This window comes from Bos indicus, chromosome 2, assembly GCF_029378745.1.
Source record: "Bos indicus isolate NIAB-ARS_2022 breed Sahiwal x Tharparkar chromosome 2, NIAB-ARS_B.indTharparkar_mat_pri_1.0, whole genome shotgun sequence".
Classification (NCBI taxonomy): domain Eukaryota; kingdom Metazoa; phylum Chordata; class Mammalia; order Artiodactyla; family Bovidae; genus Bos; species Bos indicus.
In genome coordinates, this window is record NC_091761.1 from 5,115,641 (window position 1) to 5,138,927 (window position 23,287).

General features: G+C 36.1%; 1 protein-coding gene across 1 annotated transcript in view; it reads left to right on the forward strand.

Annotated features, from left to right (window-relative positions):
- MAP3K2 (mitogen-activated protein kinase kinase kinase 2) overlaps nt 1–23,013 on the forward strand; it is a 91,895-nt gene extending 68,882 nt beyond the window's left edge. Inside the window, exons 13-17 of the mRNA XM_019969168.2 lie at nt 696–844; nt 1,219–1,350; nt 5,349–5,478; nt 11,477–11,654; nt 14,119–23,013. Coding sequence (XP_019824727.1) covers nt 696–844; nt 1,219–1,350; nt 5,349–5,478; nt 11,477–11,654; nt 14,119–14,344 — 815 coding nt within the window. The 3' untranslated portion in view covers nt 14,345–23,013. The remainder of the gene's footprint in view (nt 1–695; nt 845–1,218; nt 1,351–5,348; nt 5,479–11,476; nt 11,655–14,118) is intronic.
- Nucleotides 23,014–23,287: the final 274 nt, after the last annotated feature.

The following is a 23,287-nucleotide window of genomic DNA, read 5'->3' on the forward strand; positions in this document are numbered from 1 at the left end:
GGATTCTGTTAGGTATCATATCCCTTTTGCCTGAAGAATTGTTTTTAACCTTTATTCTAATATGAGTCTACTGGTAACAAATTCTTTCAGCTTTTGTTTGAAAAACTTTTATTTCTTTATTTTTGAAAGATACATATATTTTTCAGGGTATAGAATTCTGGACATTTTAATTTTTTTCTTTCAGCACTTTAAAACTGTTTCTCCATTGTCTTCTGGCTTATATCCTTGCTGAGAAGTCTGCTGTATTTCTTACCTTTGTTCCCTTGTATGTAATGTGCTTTTTTTCTCCCACTGGCTGCTTTAAAGATTTCCTCTTATTAGAATGAGAGTGATGGTCTTCCAGCTTTCTGCACTGTAGGCAGATGGAAAAACTTATTACAAATATTACTGCAATAAAGATTAGAAATAGCACATCTTACATAATCAGTGGCATTTTAAATTGTGTGAAAGATGCTATTATATTTATAATCAGGTAAAAAAAAGCCTCATTGGAAAAAATTAGTCCTAGGAATCTGAACCATGTTTGGATTTAGAATTCTTACAGTTTTCAAAGATGATGATCATTATGAATTTGGATGAACATGATTTTCTCTTAATATCCAAGCATATTCAATTAAAGATATCACCAATGCAATAGTCCTTAACCATTGTGTGCCATTGGGCTACTCCCATTTTAAGAAAATGTTCTTTTTTAGCACCTCGTGCTCCAACCAACTGGAGATTGGGCAAATTACTTGGCCAGGGAGCCTTTGGCAGGGTCTACCTCTGTTACGATGTTGATACAGGAAGAGAATTGGCTGTTAAACAAGTTCAGTTTGACCCAGATAGTCCTGAGACCAGCAAGGTAAGAATCATTGAACAAGCAACTTTGTCACATTATAAGAACCATTTTTACTAAAATAAAGATAACACACCATAGAATTTTTTGTTTTTCCTCAATGCAAATTATTTGAAAAAAATAGATAATGGATATGTTTACTTGCTGTGTACTCTGGATTTTCTGTTTTAGTACTCAGTTGTATTCTTAATCTGATTTAGTGTTGGTTTAGCATACCATCAAGGACTGTTACAGAATTATTGCCTAGAGACTTTAAAATGTTTATTCTTTGGGAAGTGGAAATTTCAGAATGAAATCACCTTGATGGTCTATGATGTTTGCATTTTTTTTGCTTTTACTAGCAATGCTATAAAGACTTAACAATGAGTTCTGTCTTTCAGGAAGTAAATGCACTTGAGTGTGAAATTCAGTTGTTGAAAAACTTGCTGCATGAGCGAATTGTTCAGTATTATGGCTGTTTGAGGGATCCCCAAGAAAAAACACTTTCCATATTTATGGAATATATGCCAGGGGTAAGTTAGTACATCCTTTGAAATTAGAGATACTCTATTTAAAGTCTTAGTTGAGGATAAAGAAAAACAACAACTTTGATTATAAAATGTTATGGACATTTTGGAAGAGTTTAAATTTAATATAATTTTATTTTTCTGTCTTCTTCACTTATCTTTGTATTTTTTTTTAAATACTAAAGTATGCTAAAATAGGTTATAAACATCAGAGCAGTCTATACTCAGATTTCCCTAAGTGCACTAAAAATAACACACAAGTGGTTTATCCAAACCAGGATTCAGCCCAGGACCACACCTTACATTTTGCTACTATGTCTCTTACCCCTCTTTTAACATAAAACAATTTTTAGGTGACATAGATTTGACAAAGAGACCAAGCTAGTTGTTCTGTTGACAGTCTCATCTCATAGACTTCTCTGATCACATCCTCATGGTAGTATTTAGTTTGTTCCTTTGTCTGCATATTTCCTATAAACTCCAACTTAGATCTAAAATCTAAATTATATTCAAATTCAGCTTTTACCAGCATGCATCCCAGATGATGCTGTGCATCCCATTAGAAGACACACAGTTTCTGGTGGTTCTGATAGTGATGTTAAGATTGACGGCTTAATTAGGGTGATTGACATCCTGTTTTCTCCATTGTAAAGTTTTTTTTTTCTGAAGACCAGAAAGTAATCTGAGCGGTAGCAGTGGCACATGGGAATATCCAGTTCCTTTTCAATCATCTACCTAAATGTTTTTAACACAGATTAATAAGAATTGCCTGAGTCATTCATTTCATTAGGAGGTGAAAATGTGATTTGCAAAAAACTCTTTCATTCCTTCTACATTATTTTTAGTATATGTAGAGTACATTCTAATACTAATGATTTTCAACATGGTGGTATATTTACTCACTTAAAAATACATTCATTCTCATAATAGGTGATATGTGTTAGAAAAAGATTTGTGGATCTTTAAGGAAAGAGCTTATTAGAATTGTATGTAAAATAAAATATACATATTGCAGCTTAATCTTATGGATCAACAAAACCGTGGACCAGTATCTGATAGTACAGTTGTCCCTTGGTATCCCCGGGGGATAGTCAGGCCCTCCCACAGATATCAGAATCCAAATATGCTCACGTCCCTTATCTAAGGGTATAGTATTTGCGTATAACCTGCATACATCCTTCCATATACATTGTCATCTCTAAATTACTTATACTACCTAGTACACTGTAAAATGCTACATAAATAGTTGCCAGTGCAGCAAATTCAAGTTTTGCTTTATGGAACTTTCTGGAAATTTTTTTTCCAAATATTTTCAATGAGTAGTTGGTTGAATCTGGAGATGTGGAGTCCAAGAATATAGAGAACTGATTGTAATGGTTTTAACCATCCTCAGTCTTACAAGAGCAACAGTAAACTTTGATTTTTATCTTCATGAATAATTGTTTATAGTGACATCATTGTTATTCATCATTGCTGCTGTTTTATTTTCAAAGATTTATCTTGGCAGTGTAAAAATTGTTCTTTAAAATTCGGTCTACAGAAATAATTCAAAAGAAGACGAAAGTTGTGTACCTTTGTTTTAGTACTGTCTGTAATGGCAAAAGTGGAAATATCAGTTCACTCAGTGGGAGTAAATTATGATGACATTGTCCAAGAGAATATATATTTAAAATTGTGAAAACCAAGTAACAAAGTTGGAGGAAGTAGGAAGTACTTTGAGAACGAAAAAGAATATAAAATGCTTTTTAATATTGGTAATGGTATTTTAAAAGTATCTGTATTTGAAAAATAACAGAAGAAACTAAAAAATGAAAATGTAATATGTTGGTGTTGTGATTGATTTTTCTTTTATTCAGATTTCCATTACTGTTTGTGCAGTAAAGATGTAAATTAAATACCTATGAATAAATGTGACTAGAGATGGAGATTATTGAATATAAAGTTAATTAAATTGGTTTGTTGGCTAGAACCAATTTATGTCACAAATAGAGATGTAAGTCATCTTTATATATTTAGCAATCTTAAGACTAAACTAGGACTATTCAGGAAAAGGTATTAGATCATATTTCTGATTAGATTTTGTAAAGATAGCTATCTTTTCAAAGTATAGGTTATCAGTCCTTGAATTTGAAAAGCATGTTACTAGATTAATTACAGTTCTCGTATGATAAACCCATGGCATATATGGACTGGACATAAGTGTTCCTAGACTTTGCTGAATCTCCAGGTCTGTGAATTCTGTATAATTTCCATCAGTAGATTTGGTATAATGGGCCCCTTTATGCCCTAGATTCAAGCTTTGCCAGAAACATCATTCTTCAATTTTCCCAAAAATAGCATTTCATTTTTTAGTTAATCTAGAACTATTTTCATATTAGAACTGTAAGTTTCTTTTATCTCCAGTGCCTGGATTAGCAGTTGACTTCTGTTACTCTTACTTACACACACAGTTTATCTGGCACAGTGCTTTCCAGCCCACTCCAGTTGTTCACACCAAAGAAGGTAACATTTTCATGTTACATAGCAGTATACACACTACATTGAGAGAGCTGTTAGCACCATGGGCCACTGGCCTAGCTGCCTGAGGACCCAGAGGATGCAAAAGTCTGGCAGTCATTTGCAGCCTACAGGTATCTGGGGGCTTATGATTTGGAAAGCTCAGTTCTAGCTCTGTTATTTTGTGCATTACTACAAGAGAGACATAGTAAGTTGACTGAACAAAAAGCCACATTGAGTTATAGGTATGCCTGGTTGCCTAGCTTGAGTCACTGTCTAAGGCTTTCAATACATGTCTGCAAGTCAGGGTTAGCAGGACTGCATCTTGCTGTCCCTTCAGGGATTGCTCAGAATAGTGGAAACAGCATATGGCTAAGTCTGCAAAATCCAAGGATCTATTTTTATATGACAGAGTATACAGTTTACAAGAATTGAAAGAAAGACAGGAACATTTGGATATATTTTTTCTTTAAAGGAAAAGATTTTGTCCCTCAGGAAGCATTTTATTTCTATCTTTTAAAGTGGTGATTGTCAAATTTGCACGTTGGAATTATCAGAGAAGCTTTTTCAAAATTCAGATGCCCATGTCTTACCTCAGATTGATTCTCTGTTCTCAGAAATAGCACCTGCCTAAAAAGACTTCAAAAAATTAGAAATCCCTTTTTAATATACTTTTCTCATGTTTTGAGCTAAAATGGTGAGTATATAAAAGAAAAACTTTAAAATCTTATATGTGTTCTGATCTTCTAATCATACCCATTCTTTCTCCTGAGAAGTAATTTTTCAGATATCAATAAAACAGTGTTTTAAAAACAAAGTAAGAACAAAATAAATAAATTTAAAGTAGGACATACATAGAAGAGCAAGTAGGAAAATAAAAAAAATGTATTCAGGGCAAAAACAAGCAAGACAAAGGTACTGGAGAATTTTAAAAATTGTAATTAGCAAGAGAACAGGAGATAGAACCAGTGCAGTCACAGAAACAAGGATATCAGTCAAAAATAATTTAAAGGCTTTCTTCAGCTATGCCATATACTCTTTCACAGTTCTAGTCCAGAAATACAGTAGAGTTTTGTATTAAATTAATGGCATATAATGTCCTTTCTAAGAATTCCTGTGTTCTCCAATTAGAGCCTTCTAGTCATTGATTAGAATTCTCTAAATTAAAACATCTAGTTTTAAATAAGTAAGTCATGGGATGTAATATACAGCATAAGGAATATAGTCAAATAATACTGTAATGACTTTGTACCGAGGTAGATGGTTACCAGGAATGATCACAGTGGTGATCATTTTGTAATGTATTTAAATGTTGAGTCATTATGTTACATACCTGAAACTAACATGACATTGTATGTCAACTAAGCTTCAAGTAAATAAAATAAAGAGCACTTCATTCAGTCAATAAGAATAATAGATAAATATAGGTACACAGATCTTAAAAATATTTACCAGTGCTTTTCCTTTCCAACCATACTCTAGTTTTCTTTTGTTTTCTCTTTTCCTAGGGCTCCATTAAGGACCAATTAAAAGCATATGGAGCTCTTACTGAGAATGTGACCCGGAAATACACCCGTCAGATTCTTGAGGGAGTTCATTATTTGCACAGTAATATGATTGTTCATAGAGATATAAAAGGTAAGTAGTGAGGTGTTTTTTAAGTACTCAGTTGTTTTGTTTTGATTTTTTTTAATGAAAATGTGCTATGGTTAAGAAATTTAACATTTAAATTAATTCATCTGCCTCTACAATGCCATAGGAAAACAATTCCAGCTAGTCCTGTTGTTCAGGTTTCCAAAAGGGAAGCTGTCCTGTGGAGGTTCACAGAATCAGTAAAGTTCAATTGAACATAAGAATGAGACATATTTTCATACACAGCACACAGGCTTAGAACATAGTGGTTAGGAATAGGGGGTCTTGGGGTAAGGAGAGAGTGGGACAAATTGAGAAAGGAGCATTGAAACATACACATTACCAGGTGTCAAACAGACAGCCGGTGGGGAGCTGCAGTGTAACACAGTGGTCACAGCCTGGAGCTCTGTGACGACATAGAGGGGTATGGGAGACACGTTCAACGGGGAAGGGGTATATGTATAGTTATGGCTGACTTACGTTGTATGGCAGAGACAACACAGATTATAAAACATCCTCCAATTAAAAATAAGAAAAAAAAGGGGGGCTCAAATTTGACCCAGTTCGCATTCAGGCTTTATCCATCATCACATGTGTAATCTTGGACAAGACACTTAGTCTTTCTATGCCTTGGCTCCTCAGTTTTTAAACGTTAATTTGGCTGATCTGGATCTTCGTTGCTGCACTTGAACTTTCTCTAGTTGTGGCAAGCAGGGGCTGCTCTTAGTTGAGGTGCATGGGCTTCTCATTGTGGTGGCTTCTCTTGTTTTGGAGCACGGGTTCTAGGTACACAGGCTCAGCAGTTGTGGCACATGGGCTTAGTTGCTGAGGCGTGTGGAATCTTCCCTGATTGGGGATTAAACCCGTGTCCCCTCAGTTGGCAGGTGAATTTTTATCCAGTGTACCACCAGGGAAATCCTCAGCTCCTTATTTTTAAGGAGGGTGATAATAGTGTACAGATCACAGAGTTCTTATAAGGATTAAATGAGTTAATGTGTATAGCATCCTTAAAATCATGCCTGGTATCTAGAAAGCACTCAAAGTTAGTTACAATGATGATGTATGTTGAGATTGTATTTAAAGCTGTGGGAAATGGACCTCATTACTGAAGAGAATAAGAGAGCCTAAGACTGAGCTTTGATAAGCAAGTTGTTAAAGTTTTTCATCAGTCTTTCTGGGGGCTCTTACGAGCTACCAGGAAGTTACTTCTTTCCTGTGGTGTGTCACACCCCAAATATGGCCATAGTCAGACTAAGGAGAATATTCCTAACCAGTGTTGGTCATGGAGTAGAGTCTGCTGTAGCATGCTGGAGCTCGGTCACATGTACAGAATGGACCTGCCTAGTGACTCTTAGAGGATGGCAATGTGACTCATGATCTGAAAGAATTAGGAGCCTGTTGTTCACCTCAAAATTTTCCCTGCTTAGGCAGACCTCAAATATCAAGTTCAAAACCTGAAAGCCAAGAACTGCATAAGGTGGTGACCATTTTATAATGTATAGAAGTATTGAATCACAGTGTTGTATGCTGTGGAACTAACATAGTGTTGTAGGTCAAGTATACTTCAGTTAAGTATATGCCCTAAACTTTGTAGGGAAATGATTTGTGAGTTATTCTGTTAGTAATAATCTCTATTCAAGCCAGTTTCTCTTTAACCTTCATAATAAGATAAGGCAAAGGAACCGAGGGGAGCTACCTGCTCAAGTGGATCCTCTTCTGACCTTGCCAGTAACATGAGGAAGTTGGAAGAAAGCTGATTTAAAAACATTATAAGGGGCTGTTCTGCTGTGCATGACATGAGACAGACGGTCGCTGTGGGTGTCATCAAAGCAGTGGACAAGAAGGCAGCTGGAGCTGGCAAGGTTGCCAGGTCTGCCCAGAAAGCTCAGAAGGCTAAATGAATATTATCCCCAGTACCTTCCACCCCAGTTTTAATCAGTGGTGGAAGAAAGGTCTCAGAATTGTTTGTCTCAGTTGGCCATTTAAGTAATAGTCAAAGACTGGTTAATGATAACAGTGCATTGTAAAACCTGCCGAAGGAAAGGAGAATGTTTTTGTGGATCATATGTTTTGTGTGTGGCAGTTTATTAGTTTTAAAAATCAGTACTTTTTAATGAAAACAACTTGACCAAAAATGTCACAGAATTTGAGACCACTTAAAAAAAAACTTAAAGAGAAAAACACAAAGACAGAAAAACATTATAGGGTGAATATATTGATAAGAAAAATGTAAGATATAAAATTGAATATGCAGTATGATCTCGTTTATAAAATTAAAGTATGATGTAGAACAATTTTCACATGATTAATGGTGGTTATTTTCAAGTAGCAGGATGAGTAGTAATTGTTTATTTCCTTCATATTTTTTTACTTTTTATGTATTTTCTAAACTTTTATAATGAACTTTTTTTTTTAATTAAAGAGAAACCTTTTATTATTTATTTATTTATTTATTTTTGGCTGCTCTTGGTCTCCGTTGCTTTGTGTGGGCCTTCTCTAGTTGGCAGTGAGTAGAGGCCACTCTTTGCTGTGGTGTTGAGGGTTTCTCACTGCTGTGGCTTCTCCTGTTGCGGGGAACGAGCTCCAGGCACTCAGGCTTCAGGAGTTGCAGCACGCGGGCTCAGTAGTTGTGCACGGGGCTTGGTTGCTCTGCTACATATGAAATCTTCCCAGGCCAGGGATCGAACCCGTGTCCCCTACATTGGCGGGAAAATTGTTACTCACTGCACCCCCAGGGAAGTCCCAGAAGGAGCAGTGTTTAAATGGCAAGGGAAAAAGAAAGCTAGTTGCTTACTTTTAAGTTTATACTCATGAGTTCATAATGAAAAGTAGGGAACCAGCTCATTATTTCGTAATAGGGTTTCTTTATTTGACCTTTCTTTTATGAACTATGCTGCTGCTGCTGCTGCTGAGACGTTTCAGTTGTGTCTGACTCTGTGCGACCCTGTAGACGGCAGCCCACCAGGCTCCTCTGTCCCTGGGGTTCTCCAGGCAAGAACACTGGAGTGGGTTAAAAGTGAAAGTGAAGTCACTCAGTCCTGACAACTCTTAGCGACCCCATGGACTGCAGCCTACCAGGCTCCTCTGTCCATGGGATTTTCCAGGGAAGAGTACTGGAGTGGGGTGCCATTGCCTTCTCTACTGAGGACTAAATAGAGGATGACCTTTATAAAAATATTTTGGCTAACAAAGAGGGAATGATAGAATAGTACCATTTTACAACTACTAATGGGATTAATAGATATATGCACTAAACATTAATGGTTGCTAACATCACCTCACAGAGACAGTCTGTCATTGCATACTTCCTATTTGTAGACTATATCTACAAAGCAGTTTCCTACCCACCCACCCCCCAAATTCTTTTTGAACCTGAGTCTGATCAAGCCTCTAGATTCAGCTACCAAATTGGAAAATTATGGAACATTTATAGAGAACAGATCAGCATGTTAAATGACTCCTTAGGATGGGCTCGGCAGAACCTAGACCATAAGAAAGCTGTAGGCAGACAACTTAGATTCTTCATAAACTGCAAAGAAAAAAAAAGATTGGAAGGAACTTTAGGAAAGACCTAAAAGATGTATCAGTGATTCTCAACATAAGGTCCTTGTTTGGATTTGGATTTTTTTTGAAAAAAAAAAAAAAAACTTAAAACCCCACTGACTATATATTTAATAATGTCAAGGAATTATTATCTGTGGTCTTATGTGTGATAAGAGTCCTTGTCTTTTAAAGATGTGTACTAAACTGTTTATTGATCATGATGTCTTTAATTCAATTCAGATAATATGAGGGGAAGGAGTGGCTAGTAGTGTGGTTCGAAGAGGTTGCCCAGATGATTGCTGGGATTGGGTGAGAGGGCCGTGCAGTGTTCTGTCTGCTTTTGTGTGTCTTTGAAAAGTCTCCTTAACAGTTTACTTTTAACGTATCCAAAGTAAGGTTTTAAAAAGTTAGGTAACTATATTGGGAACCTGGTATGTACATTTTCTCCTCAGCCCTTTGTATGGATGAGCATTGATTCAGCATTGGTGATGACTCCCCAGTGATAGCTCTCCTTGTCTACCTGCCTGGGACTGTTTCTGCCCAGGTGGTAACCATTAAAAACTGGCTTGTTGGTTGTCCTTCCCCAGCTTAAATGTTTTAGACACAGTGGTGTGGGTTTTTTTGACAGAGTCCTTCTTTAAGTATTGGACAGCAAGAGGTGTCAAAAAGGCAGTGCTGTTTTAGAGAATCATTGGTACCAAGGCATACTTTGGCTTAATGCATGCAGAGAATGAATCCTTGACTCTCCCCTCAAGACAGGCCTTAATTGACTAGACTGGGAAATTTGCTGGAGAACAGAAGACAGGGCCAGAAGTTCATGGTAGGGATGGACAATTTGCATTCTCTCCAGTCTATAATATACGTTTTTCTCCACTATTCACATTCCTTCTAAGAGGCTGTTTTTAAAAAAGAAAAAGAAGGTAGGAATCTTTTTTTTAATCTAAAATATGCTGAAGGTTAGGAAGATTTTAGGTAAAGTTTAGAAACTAAAATTAGATAAGTCGATAAAATACTTGTTTAAAAACAGCAACTTAGCTGGAACAACATGAGCAAAAAAAATAATAAAGTCATCGGTTTATAATCAAAGTGCAAAATAAATATCCGTGTATTCATACTGGTAGAAATGGATGGTTGAATAAGTAGGAAAAAAGAGACAAATCTCCTATGCAGAATAATTCCAAATAATATATGTAACTACTTAAAAAATGGTAGTTTTTTAGAAATAATTTATATATGAAGAAACTAGATTTATAATCCTAGAAAAAAGGTTGAGTTTAAAGAATGGTAAAGGGGAAAATAGAGAATAAAAATAAATGAACCTAGCTCCTAGATTGCTGGTTTCTGATACCATTCTCCACTAGAAGGAACTAGTGTCCCTTGGAGACATGGCTGACTGTAGAGCCGGTGCAGGAGGTGCAGAGTGAGCATGGGGCATCTTCTGGTTCCAGAATGTAAGGCAGTGCTGACACAAACAGTCCAGAAATCCAAACAAGTGAGAACACGATGACTGAATTATGGCAGTGGGACACAGGCGTCAACAGAGAGGACTCCCAATGGACAAAGCTGTAAACAACATGAGCAAAAACAAAACAAAAATAATAATAAAGTCATTGTTTATAACCCAAAGTACAAAATAAATATCCACATATTCAGATTGGTAGAAATGGATGGTCAAATAAATAGGAAAGAAGAGACAAATCTCCCATGCAGAATAATTCCAAATAATATATGTAACTACTAAGCCTAGAGCATAATTTCTCACTCACTTATACGTAGTGAACTTCTTCCAGAGAGCTGAGTATGGAAAGGGGGAAAGAGTAACTTTACACTGGAGGACTCTGTAAACACTTTCTCAGCTAAGCAGTCGTGGTCAGTTTATAATAAATAGAGTTAGAAGTTTGTTATAGAAGCAAATGAAATTTTAAAACAGAAACCTTGAAGCTTGCTTAGGTTCGATTTAAAATGTACTATATAGAAGTTGAGGAGAAATTTTGATTCTGGAGGTTCCTGAGGAGAGGCTAGGTTCACAGGGAAGTAATCTTGTAGACATGGGCTTCTTGCTTTATAACAGAGAGGCTGGGGCCAAGAGCCTGCTATTGCTTTCATCATCCTTCCCTGAACTTCCCGTTCCTTTTTTTTGAACTTCCCATTCTTAGTCCTTTTCCCCTTTCACTTCTTTTTCATCCTCACCTCCCACTTGCACCAGCCCTTTTCAGTGGGGGAACCTTTTCTTAGGTCTTGAAGCACACACAGTGACACTAAATTTTCATTGTTCCATGTAAGAAATCTTTAATACACACTGACCTTACACCTAGCATTATGCTAGGTACTATTCAGAGGTGCAAAGCAGCCTGATTTTGGAGACAGATTGAAGAGTCTAAGTAATTTTTTGCCATTTTCTTTTACGTTATATTCCAGATTACCAATAAAAATAATGAAATGAGGATATTTCTTGTTTTAGGCGCAAATATTCTGCGAGATTCAACAGGCAACGTCAAACTAGGAGATTTTGGGGCCAGCAAACGGCTTCAAACCATCTGTCTTTCAGGGACGGGAATGAAGTCTGTGACAGGCACACCGTATTGGATGAGCCCTGAAGTGATTAGTGGAGAAGGCTATGGCAGAAAAGCAGATATCTGGTAGGTTTTGACGCGGGATTTGCCTGAAAACACATACCTTATTAACATATTTCCACTCAGGATGGAAATTATTGAAATGAACTTAAATTCTTTTTTGTATTTTTGAAATAAAATGTCAGGATTACAAGGATTGATATCATTTTAATTATGCCCTTTGAGGCTTAATAACTGACCAAATAAATAAAGCTTTCGAACCATTTTTTCATTCTTTGAGAAGAATTTCATCTTAAGAAAATTTCAGCATTAGAAAGCTGTCTTCATTTTATTTCCCGGATGAACTTCTAAAGTAATTAATGTTTATTGCTAGTCTTACAAGTCATTTAACCTTTAATTGCTTAATAATTTTAAGTTAGAACATAAAACGGCCATTTCCTACTTCCCACTGAGAAAAGTGGTTTTTTCCCTTCGGTGTTTATTGGTATTTGTTGAAGTGGCAAAGAGAAGGTTTCTCTCTGTGACCAGTGCAGAGCTAGGAAGTGAGGGAGGGGAGTCTCTGTTCCTCCTCTTGCCGTTCAATAAAGGTCACTCTGGTTCCTCCTTAACCAAGTTCTCACTGCCTGCCAGCTCCTGAGCCTGAGATTGGGCACCCTGAGAGGTCAGCAGTTCTCTAAACCCTTTCTATTGTGCAGCTTGGGAGTCTCTCCTGCCTGCTTCTCAGCCCCAGCTACTTATATGAGCTCTTTTGAGTAAAGTTGTTAATAGGTATTCGTTTTAGGCACCTAAAGACAAAGAATTTCTAATGTTTCTATTCTTTGTGAGATAAAGACAAAAAAAACACTTATATTCAGTGGCAGGCTAGAGAATTATATGGAGCAAAACTTATGAATAATATTCTGTGCCTAACAAATTTGAGAGCTTAAATTGTAGTTTGTTTTCATTGATGTTTATGTTTAAAGTACAGGTTTGGGTTTTTGTTTTTAGGTCAAACATAAGCTGCTTATTTTTTTAACAAGATAATAACACAGTAATTTAGTTGTAACAAAGCCATCAACAGAGCCATATAGAAACAAAACTAAATGTATTGCTTTAAATTGATGATCTCCTTTAAATAGGAAAAATTTAACCTGTTAGTCTAGTGGTTCTCAAACATATCCACACATTTGAGAAATGGAGGGAAGAAGGAGGAATAAAGTTAACTATACCCAGAGCTCATCTCAGAACTATTATATGTGAGTATCTCAAGAGTGGGGCCCAGGCAAAGATTTCTGAAGTGTTGTCAGGTTTGAGAAGTACAAGTCTAAAGTAATAAGCAATAAAAATTATGCCTTAAAAGCAATTCAAAAACACAAAGTTAAAAAAAGAAATATGGTAAATTTCTTTTCTCTTACCCTAGCAAAAGGAGGAGGAAAGCACCAATTCATTTCTCATTATTTTTTATCCGTGTTTGATTGCCCAGAGTGGAGTTTAACAAACATCAAATATTGAAAGTTATACAAATGTATTATATGCTACAGTTTTCACTACTTTACATTTGGAAAGCTCTTCTAAGACAGTACCAGCTTTCAGAAAGAAAATCACTTTTTAAAATTTGCATAGATGTTTAAGTTGGCTGTTGGTTCAACTAAGAGTTGATATAATGCACTAAAAGGCATTTTATTAGTAATAGTTATTATAAAACAATTCATGTACCACAAATTTAACTTTTTGGTGCAACAAGAAGAATATTTGTTTCCCATTTATTTCTACAGCTGTTAGAATTCATTGAAATGCAGACTTAAAACATAAATTTTTCTTCGAGACTGCATACATAAAATACTTTTCCTATAACTACACTATATCCCTGACAGATCCCTACGGGGGAGTTCAGTAGTGACTACAGGCATATTTATCTTTAAAGCAATTTTTTTCTCATTGTTTGGGTTTGGGATTGATACCAAGTTTGGAAAAAGATGTTTCTTTAAGATTACATAAATTCACTTAAAAATGTCTCCTCAAATTTAAAAGCCCTGTTTTCTTCAGCTCCTTCTGTCAGGTCTCCATGTCAGTCGATCTAAACCACATCATTCTTGCCCTGAAGTGCTCTTCTCTCAGGTTGTCTTCATTTGACCTTCCGTGGATTCTCCTCCAGGGCTGGGAGGGGGCCTGGTGGCTGGGAGCAGGTGTCCCGGCCATCACGCGGTTGGCCAGGCCAACTGAGGCCTCAGTCACCCCTGCGTCTTTTTGGCGCTTCACAGGGGCTCCAAGACCCCTCAGGGCTGCTGGGGAAACGGACAGTCCAGAGCAGGAGCCCTTCAGAGGCACGTAGAATGTCAGCCTCAGAGCCCAGCGGCTCCATGAGGGCGCCGAGGGCCGTGACCCCAGTTCCAGCTGTCGATGGTGACAGCCTTGTAATGAAGTTTTACACTTGAAACCAAGTCATGTTTAAATGTATATGAACTTCACACATTTCTCATTTCGTAGGTAGTTAGTTAACTGACTTTCATGATGATGTTGTTTGTGTAAGGTGTTTTTTTTCCCCTCTTAGGAGCGTGGGCTGTACTGTGGTAGAAATGCTAACTGAAAAGCCTCCTTGGGCCGAGTTTGAAGCGATGGCTGCCATCTTTAAAATCGCCACTCAGCCAACGAACCCAAAGCTGCCACCTCATGTCTCCGACTATACTCGAGACTTCCTCAAACGGATTTTTGTAGAGGCCAAACTGAGGCCGCCCGCCGACGACCTGCTGAGGCACACGTTTGTGCACTGCCACTAGCGGCCGGGGCCTCTGTGTGCCTGCCCAGCTCCCTGCTGTCCACGCACCCTCTCTCTGACTGCACTTTTCCTTGTTTATAACAGAGAGATGCGGAGGGAAAAAGACAAGAGGGAAAAGTGTTTCTCTTGATTCTTGGTTAAATTTGATTACTAATAATAATAGTAACCTAAATTTTTTATATTTAATCTTTTTTTTCCCTTATAAGAACTTGAAGCTTTTTTTTTTTTTTTTAATTTTTATAATGTACTGATGTGGTTCAGAGACATACAGCACTTTAGTACATAGTCACTCTTTTTAGTACAAAAAAATCATTGGAATACCTAAAGATTGTAGAGTCTTTCCCTGTGTCACTGACGGATTGGCAGTGATGGGGAGACAAGGAAAACGAGAAGAAAAAAATGATGTATAATTTGTAGTTTTTAGTGATAGTATTTAAAATAGATTCTCGTTTGTGGGGTTGAGCCCTAAACTTGAGTTTAGGATAGGTACTCAACTGAAAGAATATAGGTTTCTTCTTGTATCTGTATTCTTTAGATCCTAACCTCTGTCTACCAAGCTTTTTGCTCAGTAGGAATCTTGATAGAAAATATGAATCTCTAGAGGAATGTTTATTTGTTAATCCTAACCAGTATAATAAGCAAATACACTATAATAGATCCATATTACTGGAATCTATCAACCTTGAGGGATAGCTTTCTGCTTTAAAAAAAAAAAAAAGATACTGTTTTATTTTAAAGCAGATATGTGAAGTCAATAAGCAAATTCAAATTAAAAGATAGAAGACTGCTCTAATTAAATGTCTGAGAGTAGAAGAGGCCACATTTGCCAGTCAGCAGAAATGAAAAGAACCTAGTGTGGTTTAGTGCATGTTAAACTGCGTTCTTTACCTGAGGGGGAAGCCCCAAAATCAAGGGGAAGGAGAAGTGAAATCATGCATACTGTATCTTTCCAGTTCCAGCTCCTGATTCCCCGCAGGTAAACATCTTGAGGAACTGAGAGTTTAACCTGCAGTATCCATGTCTTAAAAGCTAATGTTGTGAGAGAAAACCCTTGTTCTTTGGATCACAGAGGACTAAAGTACCTCAGAAAACAGTTACCATGTAAAACAGTGGTTTTCATGGCTGGGGTGGGGATAGTTTTACCTGGCATTTGGCAATGCCTGGAGACATTTTTGGTTGTCATAAAAAAGAGGATGCTAGAGGCATCTAGTGGTTAGAGGTCATGGATGCTGCTAAACAAACTAGAATACACAAGAACAGCACCTCCCTTCCCCATCAAAGCGTTATCCTCCTCAAATATTAAAAGTGCTGAAGTTGAGAATCCCTGAGATCAATACTAGCCCTGGTTATAAACCAAAAATGGCTATGTACAAAGCAGGTTCCTTGCAAAAAGTAAATTTCAGAGAGTGATATAGTGCATAATGAGGGTTTTACAAGAGCAGAGATCACTACTTCAAGTCAAGGGTGAATGATCTGTACAAACAGCAAGGAGCAATCCTTTTCTTACCAGCTGCATATTGCACCCAAATCAGTAACTTTCATTTTGGAAATAAAATTAACTTAAACATGGAGCCTGTTGAACTCAGCCATCTGTATGTATGTATTCTTTCCTCGGAAGTCAGTTCATTCATAATTGTGGGAAAAGAAAGGCATATTAAAACAAAGTATTAACTACTTTAAACGAAGGTTAAAAACTGCCAGATATTTCTAGTATAAGAGCCAAGGACATTAAGCAGAAAGAGACTGCTGGGAAACTCCCACTATCTCTGATGGACCTGTGCTACTGAAAAACGTGAATGATACAGTGATTTGGCCACTTGCAATGTTTTCAGCATATTAGAGCAAGGGCTGAGTACTTTAAGGGTCTAGAAAATAGTATTCTTCCTGGAGGCCCTCAGTGTGATGCCTTTCATGGGATTCATAAGGGACTTGGGTATTTTATTTTCTGCTGAAAGGTATGCTTGTTTAGGAATCGTTTTAAAATACTTTGTTTCTGAAGTTAAGTAGATGTTGGTTTACTGTATCAAGGTCCTATCTGGCATTCCCTGTAGGAATATTTGAAATTCCACTAGCTAGTCTGAGAAGAAGTCAAAGCACAAATACAGCTGTTAGAGCTTCTCCTATTCCCGTATAATGAAAGGAAGCAGCTTGCAAGGAAGAATATGAATTAGTAGCCTACCTCCCACCCCCCAGAAAATCAACTGCCAAATCTTGTGCTATAAACATAGTCCCCAAGGATGTGGATCTATTATAATTTCTTCATCTTTTATGAGTGAAGGCATCTCTTCTACTTGAGCAAGACCATGGTATCTGGACCAGTGGGCTTTTCCTTCCCTTGTGCTGTGTGCTTGTGATTTTCTTTTGGCTCAATTTTGGTCTGTCAGGGTAATCAGCAGTGCAGAATATGAGACAAGTGCTCTTTAAAGAGAAACCTTGGGAGACTGTGAAACCCAAAGCAAAATGTTTGCTTTTTTCAGTCTCTCTCTCTTTCCAAAATGCTATAGAAAATAAAATCACCTGAAAAGAAACTACTATGTTAACACTGCTGCGTAAGACCTTTGTTTTATAAGAAAAATATTAGCTATGGAAAAGTATTGTTCTCTATGTAAAGACTTAAGAATAGATAATAGTTTACAGAGCTATATAAAAATGTGATGTGAATTTATTTCATACAAGTTGTTAAAGGTACCAAAAACCACAAAAAAGTTAATATATATAAAAACTACTAGAACAAAAAAGCTTAAAGTGGGGTGAGGTATGGAAGATCAAAATTAAATTTAAAAAAGAAAAATTTGAAAGGAAACACATCTATCAGGGGCTGTAACACTCCATTTTTTTTCTTTCTAATAATGATATGGATCAACAAATGAAATTTGAACTTTTTAGGATGACTATAAATGTGTTTTGTTTTTTAAATGCACAGCCTGATTCTTCTATACTGTAATGTTTCTTTGCTGAGGCTGGAAAATGACCAGACTGCTAACTTTGTGCCTTTAAAATGCGTTCTGCTTTGATAGTGGCAGACTTTTTGGTGCTGGAGAAGATTCACTAGCAGTCTTTTATGTGCTTTTCAGGATATACCTTTCTACTTAGGCCTTGAGAGATTCAAGATGGCATGACTTAGGCTTGGACCAAATACAAGATCTTTTACATTGCACTCAAATTATATTGAATAAAAGGGTTGAAAAATATCATAATGACTAATAGAAATTTTGATGATAATTCTTTAAAATGTATTTTAAAATATACAGACTTTGAAAGTTTCAATATGATGATCTTTAATTTTCCTCATTTACAAAACATGTTTCTAACCTGAGAAACAGTTGAAGACTACTGCCTTAGAAAATTTTCAAAGGCATGACAACCTTACATAATTTATATGGATTGAAATGTTAATGCATAGGCTGAACTAGAAAAGAAAAATTAAAACTTATTTCATAGTAAATTGAATTGGCTTTGAAGGAGTCTTTATCTTATTTCCAATAGAAGCTACATTTAAAAGGTGAAATTATTTCTTTAGAGTAGCTTTCTCTGCTACTTCAGTTCTTGTATATGTCAGGTCTGGTGTGTAATATTTCTGAGATGGAAGTATAATAAGGTACATGAAATTACTGAGAAAATACAATTTGAACAGTTTATAGGGACAACCAAGCTTGGGAGCAAAAGCAAATACATTTGCCAGATGCAAACTCCTTGGCCCACAGCAGAGTTCTTTGTCATTGATTTCATTTGGGACCAATAGTTCAATATAAAATCACCTAGTGTCAGCCAAGTATAGGGATCTATCTATTTTTTTTTAACATGGTGAGTCTTTTTCATTTACTTATTCAATATTGTGACTTACTATGTCAGGTATTAAGTTAACTTGTCCTTAAGGAGGTCACAGTCTAGGAGGAAAAAATGGGCAAACAATTGTTTTTTTTGACATATCTTAACTCTGAAAAGTTCGTCAATGATGTTTTAAACTGTTATTACTTATAAGGTGAGGGGAAAGCGATTTTGGGTGGCCATTGGCTGTGATAAACTGAACAGCAGACAGCAGAAGCGCCCCAGCTGGAGAGATCTGCCACAGGTCAGGCCCCCTCTCGCTCAGGACTCTGAAAACCCAGCCTCTGTTCAGACAGTCCCAGTGATGGGGCATTTATTCCATCACATGGCACTTTTTTTTCCCCTGCTTTTTTCTTTTAAAGAAAATATTTTCTTTTGGTCTGAATTATTAAAATACCCAAAACATTTGATAGAAACTGAATTCTGCCAACAGTGTTTTTTATACTAAGATCAGGAAAATCTTGAGATCTTACTGTTTTACATGAAGTTTGGCCTTTGTTACACATGTAATGTTCATATTTATTTGAATCTTAAGATTGGTTAAAATGTTAATGAAAAGCAGTTTAATTGTTAATTTTTCGTAGTGCCTTTTTCTCTGTATGCCTTAATTTTGTTTTATATCAATAATAATTCACATTACCCACCGCAATGAAAGTTTCTCCAAAATCAGTAGGCTTCAGGAGTTCCTTTGGCCTTAGACTGTGTACTGGCCATTAAACTTTTCTTAATGCCTGCTTCCTCCTACCCTTTTCTACCTCTTTTTTTTAAAATATGTTAGAAGAGAAACATTAACATTGTTTTGTGATAGACACATTGCAGTTTTACTAGACACAAATTTCTAAGATAAGGATAGAAAGATATTTTAATTCTAAAGAGACATAGTAAATTATTTTCCAAGTTGATTAGTTGATTTTTCAATCACATTGGCACTGTTCAAATTCTTTGCATATCATGTTTCAGTTAACGATTTTCAAAGAAGAACTGGAATGGTGGTTTTTGTCCTAAAGAGATCATTTGAATGGTTTACAAATGTTAAGGCAATGAGACTTAGGGCAATGAGCAAGAAATCCAGGGATAGCAAATTCTAATCCTTACTTTTAAGCTAGCATTTTGACTAAAACTCTAGCTTTTCTGTGAAGAGTGTGTGTGTGTGTGTGTGTGTGTGTGTGGAGTTGGGGCAGGGGTGGGAAGGAAGGAAAGGTGTGAATGTCCAATTAGATTAGTCTCTGTTCTTGGAAGAACAATTTAAATATGTATAACCTACTGATGTTGGAATGCCAGCACATTCTCCAAAAGTAGCTAGTACAAACAGTTGTTTAATAAAGGTATTTATTGTAAATTGCCAAGCTCTTGGTTGCTAAAAGTAGATTAAAATTGAATTTGTATGTGTGTATAATAGCTTATATATAATTCCTAAATAGAAAGTAATTGGTTTTGCATAGTTCTTCATGAGCTCTTTGGAATAGAAATTCTGCCAGACATTATCAAAACAAGCATCCTTAGCTTACCAAGTGTTCAAAAGGAAATTGTTTTATACCTCTTTTTGGTTGGCTAGGGAAGGCGTGCTGTGAAGCTACTGTTCGTACTTGATAGTCACCTTTAGCTTTGCTTTGACTTCTGCCGCGACCTGGACAGGATGCCATAATAGGTGTGGGAGCTTTCGTGCCTACTGACTCTGTGTTCACCTTTCAGAGCTGTAGCGGGTAGTGCGCTCTTAGGGCAGTTTAGAGAACCTTCTCTCGATGGTAGTGAGAGTGGACATGGTTTAGTTTCAGAAAGTTGAGGGAGGAGTCATAGCTATAGTAAAGAATAAACTTTATCTTTGCTTTGTATTACAGTCTCATGTAATTCTTCATATTTTTCAAAATTGTGCATTTTAATTGACAGTAATGCTATTTTTGTTAACAGAAAAGGCGTTAAATCAGTGATTACTATTATTCCCTATGCCTAATGACTTCTTGTTTGTATTTACAATCTGTATTATCAGAATCACTTTAAACCAAAGCTTTTATATTCTCTGCACACATAGCCAAAATGATTAGCACTGTTACTTCTGCCCAATTGTAAGCTAATAGTGTAAAAATGATAAAACAGGTACTAGTAGAATTTGTATCTCAGTCTATCCTTCAAGTTAAAGGACAGGTGCTCGGTGTTTGCATTTAGACATGCAGAATTTACTTCAACTATTAGGGAACTATATAGACATTACAGACTTGAGCTTGTACACGTGCCAATCTTATTAATGTCACTTGACCACAGATGCATATACATACACATCGACACACATGCCTCAGGTTGGGGGCGTACTTTCTTCTTAATGTCTTGACATTTATGAACTTGTGTTTGACTTGAGGGGCATTCCAGGAAAGTTTTGCAGAAAAGTAGGTTATGGACTTTTTGTGCCATAGACATTTTGGAAGACAAGGACAAGTCTGCTCTCCAGCATACATGCAGAATTTGTCCCCAAGTAGGATTTCTGAGTCCCTTAATGCCAGTTGAGGACAGTAAAGTTTGTGACTGTACTGAAAAGCACTTTTGTCTTCACTTATTTGTGTAATTAACTGTTGGTGATTTAGCATTAGCATTGCTTGGAGGGGAGAGATAAGTAACAAAATTACATCTAACTCTGTTAGACACAGGCTTCAAAATAGATTTGTCATGTTCTCATTTTTCCAAAGACTTTTTTTCCACCTGGAATAAGAAAGAACTAGTGGAAACATTTGCGCTGGAAAGGTTTACAGGCAAAAGAAAGTAGGCCAAACCCTTGGAATATACCCCATTCAAGTGAAAGTGCAGTGTCTAAGGATAAGAATACTTCTTTAAAAACAAGCACTTGTTTTTAATACAGTCTTAGTAAGTAAAAGGTTTACATTTTTTCTATTGCTGTTGGTTTTAAAATTTGCTACCCTGCATTCTGAAATATTATAAAAGAGTTAATACCAAAAATACTTTTAATGTCTGACATCTCTTACATTTCACATGGTTCTTTTTATTCAGATATCATTGTAAATAAAAGTAAACTTGGATAAATATGAGAATAAACTTTTAATTGTTGCAAATTCTGATTATCAATTTGTAAATTTACCCTTTGACCTAATGTACATTTTTAAATGTAGCCATTAAATTCTCTATATTTAATCTGTTAGTTTCTCTCTGTAAATGTTTTTAATCTCAGTTAAATCCTGGGCAGTTTATGTACAGAGGTGTTCTTTTCCTATCAAGGTTGACTTTTTTGCACATTTTTGGAAATGTTTATTTGTACACTGATTTACTACTCTGACCAATAATTGTTGATGGGTGTGTGAGCATCGTGAATGCGTGCATTGAACTACTGTCTGTGTCTCTGTGTTTAAACTTCTTTCAAGATGTAGCCATCAGTAACTGCATTGCTATTACTGATTTAGATGGACTTTCATGCTTTTACAAAGTATACTTATCTATGGTTCTATCTTTGTTGAGAACTCAGGAGTTCAACATCACTTTCTGATTTTATATGTATTCTAAAATCCATGACTAAGTTGAAAGTATGCTTGTAACTCTGTGTATTGGGGGATGTGTGTGTGGAGATGTCTTTTTCTGTCTGTAGGTATGTGTATATATCCCAGTAATTTCTTATTTTCATTTCTACATTTTTATGAACTTGTTTTATAAGGGTACTGTTTAGTTAGAATAATTAAATATATATAAAGCTTTCTGAGAGATTATTTACTATATGAATATATTTTCAGCTGGCTGATCAAAACTATTTTCTTAATTTTGTTTTTACCATTCAAAATGTATTTGTATTTCCACAGTTGATTGCAGATTTACTTAGATATCTATCAATTAAAATACTCTTGCAGAGAACATTGAATTCTCATTGAGAATTCTATGAAATGCAAATTAAGGGGAAAAAATAGGTTTTAAGCAGTAGCAAAAACACTGTCCACTAAAACAACCTTTGAATTCTCAGAGCTATGAAAAAATGTGAGAAACTAAATTATCTTGAAGAGATGTCAAGGCTTTTATATCTCCAGTTGCTGTTCGCCTGTCCTACTGTTTTTGAATATTTCCTTTATTCTACCCCAAAGATTTCAACTTTCAGTTTTCTTCTTACTGGGCAAGGTCAGACCTCACTCATAAAACAATATATTGAAAAATTGTGATTCTCTGTGATTAACTATAAATTGGTTTAGAAATGTCCAAACATACATTATTGTGTCTTTACACCGTATTTTGTATTTTAAGTAACTGGCAGAAAACGAATTGGGAATTAAATTTCCAATCTGACAATGTTGTTGTACTTAAGGAGAACCTTGTTTTTTAATATGCGGTATCATGTGAAATTACTTATGTTAGGAATAGAGTCCACTGTTGAAGTTGAATGTCACTAAGCTTATGTTATAAGGAGCCGATATGATTAGAAAAACCTATCAGAAGCCAGATACAGTGTGGTATGTGCCACATTTCATGCACATTTGACTTTGTGTTCATTCAAAATTGTGCTTGTAAAAATGTATAAAATTTTTGAGTTTTACAGTTTTTATGTACTTGTTTTTTCTTGCTGGTAAATAGCTTTTTTTTTTAATCTAATGTGAAAGAAACCATGTTTATATTTTGTTAGTGATCAATGACTTTGTTTATATGGAAATTTGTATATGGTTGGCACACATCTTTGTTTAGATTTATCGTGCATGAAGGCCTGCAATAATTAGCACAATGAAAATTGCTTTTTCTTACATGTTCATTTTTTGAAAGATTGTGGTGCAAAGGCTTACTCTAAGTAACCTTCTGGACTATGGAATGAATATAAATGAATGGCACTTTGAGTGTTAATAAAGCTGATATTTATTTCCACTGTGATTGCTTTGTCCACAGCTCTTCTTGGACACACTGTTGTCTCTCCTCTGCCTGCTTTGATCACTCTCTAGGAGACAGCCTAGAAACATTGCAACTAAATCTTCCCAAGATACAAGTCTGTAATGTTCTCCTCAACGTGCTCTGGCATATTTCTCTAGATACTTTGATTACCCAAATCAGAAATTAACGGTGACTAAAAACAAAAAGACTACTGTCAGAGGGTAGAGAGTGGACACTCCCACAGTACTGGAGATCATTTAAGTTACCACTGTCATAT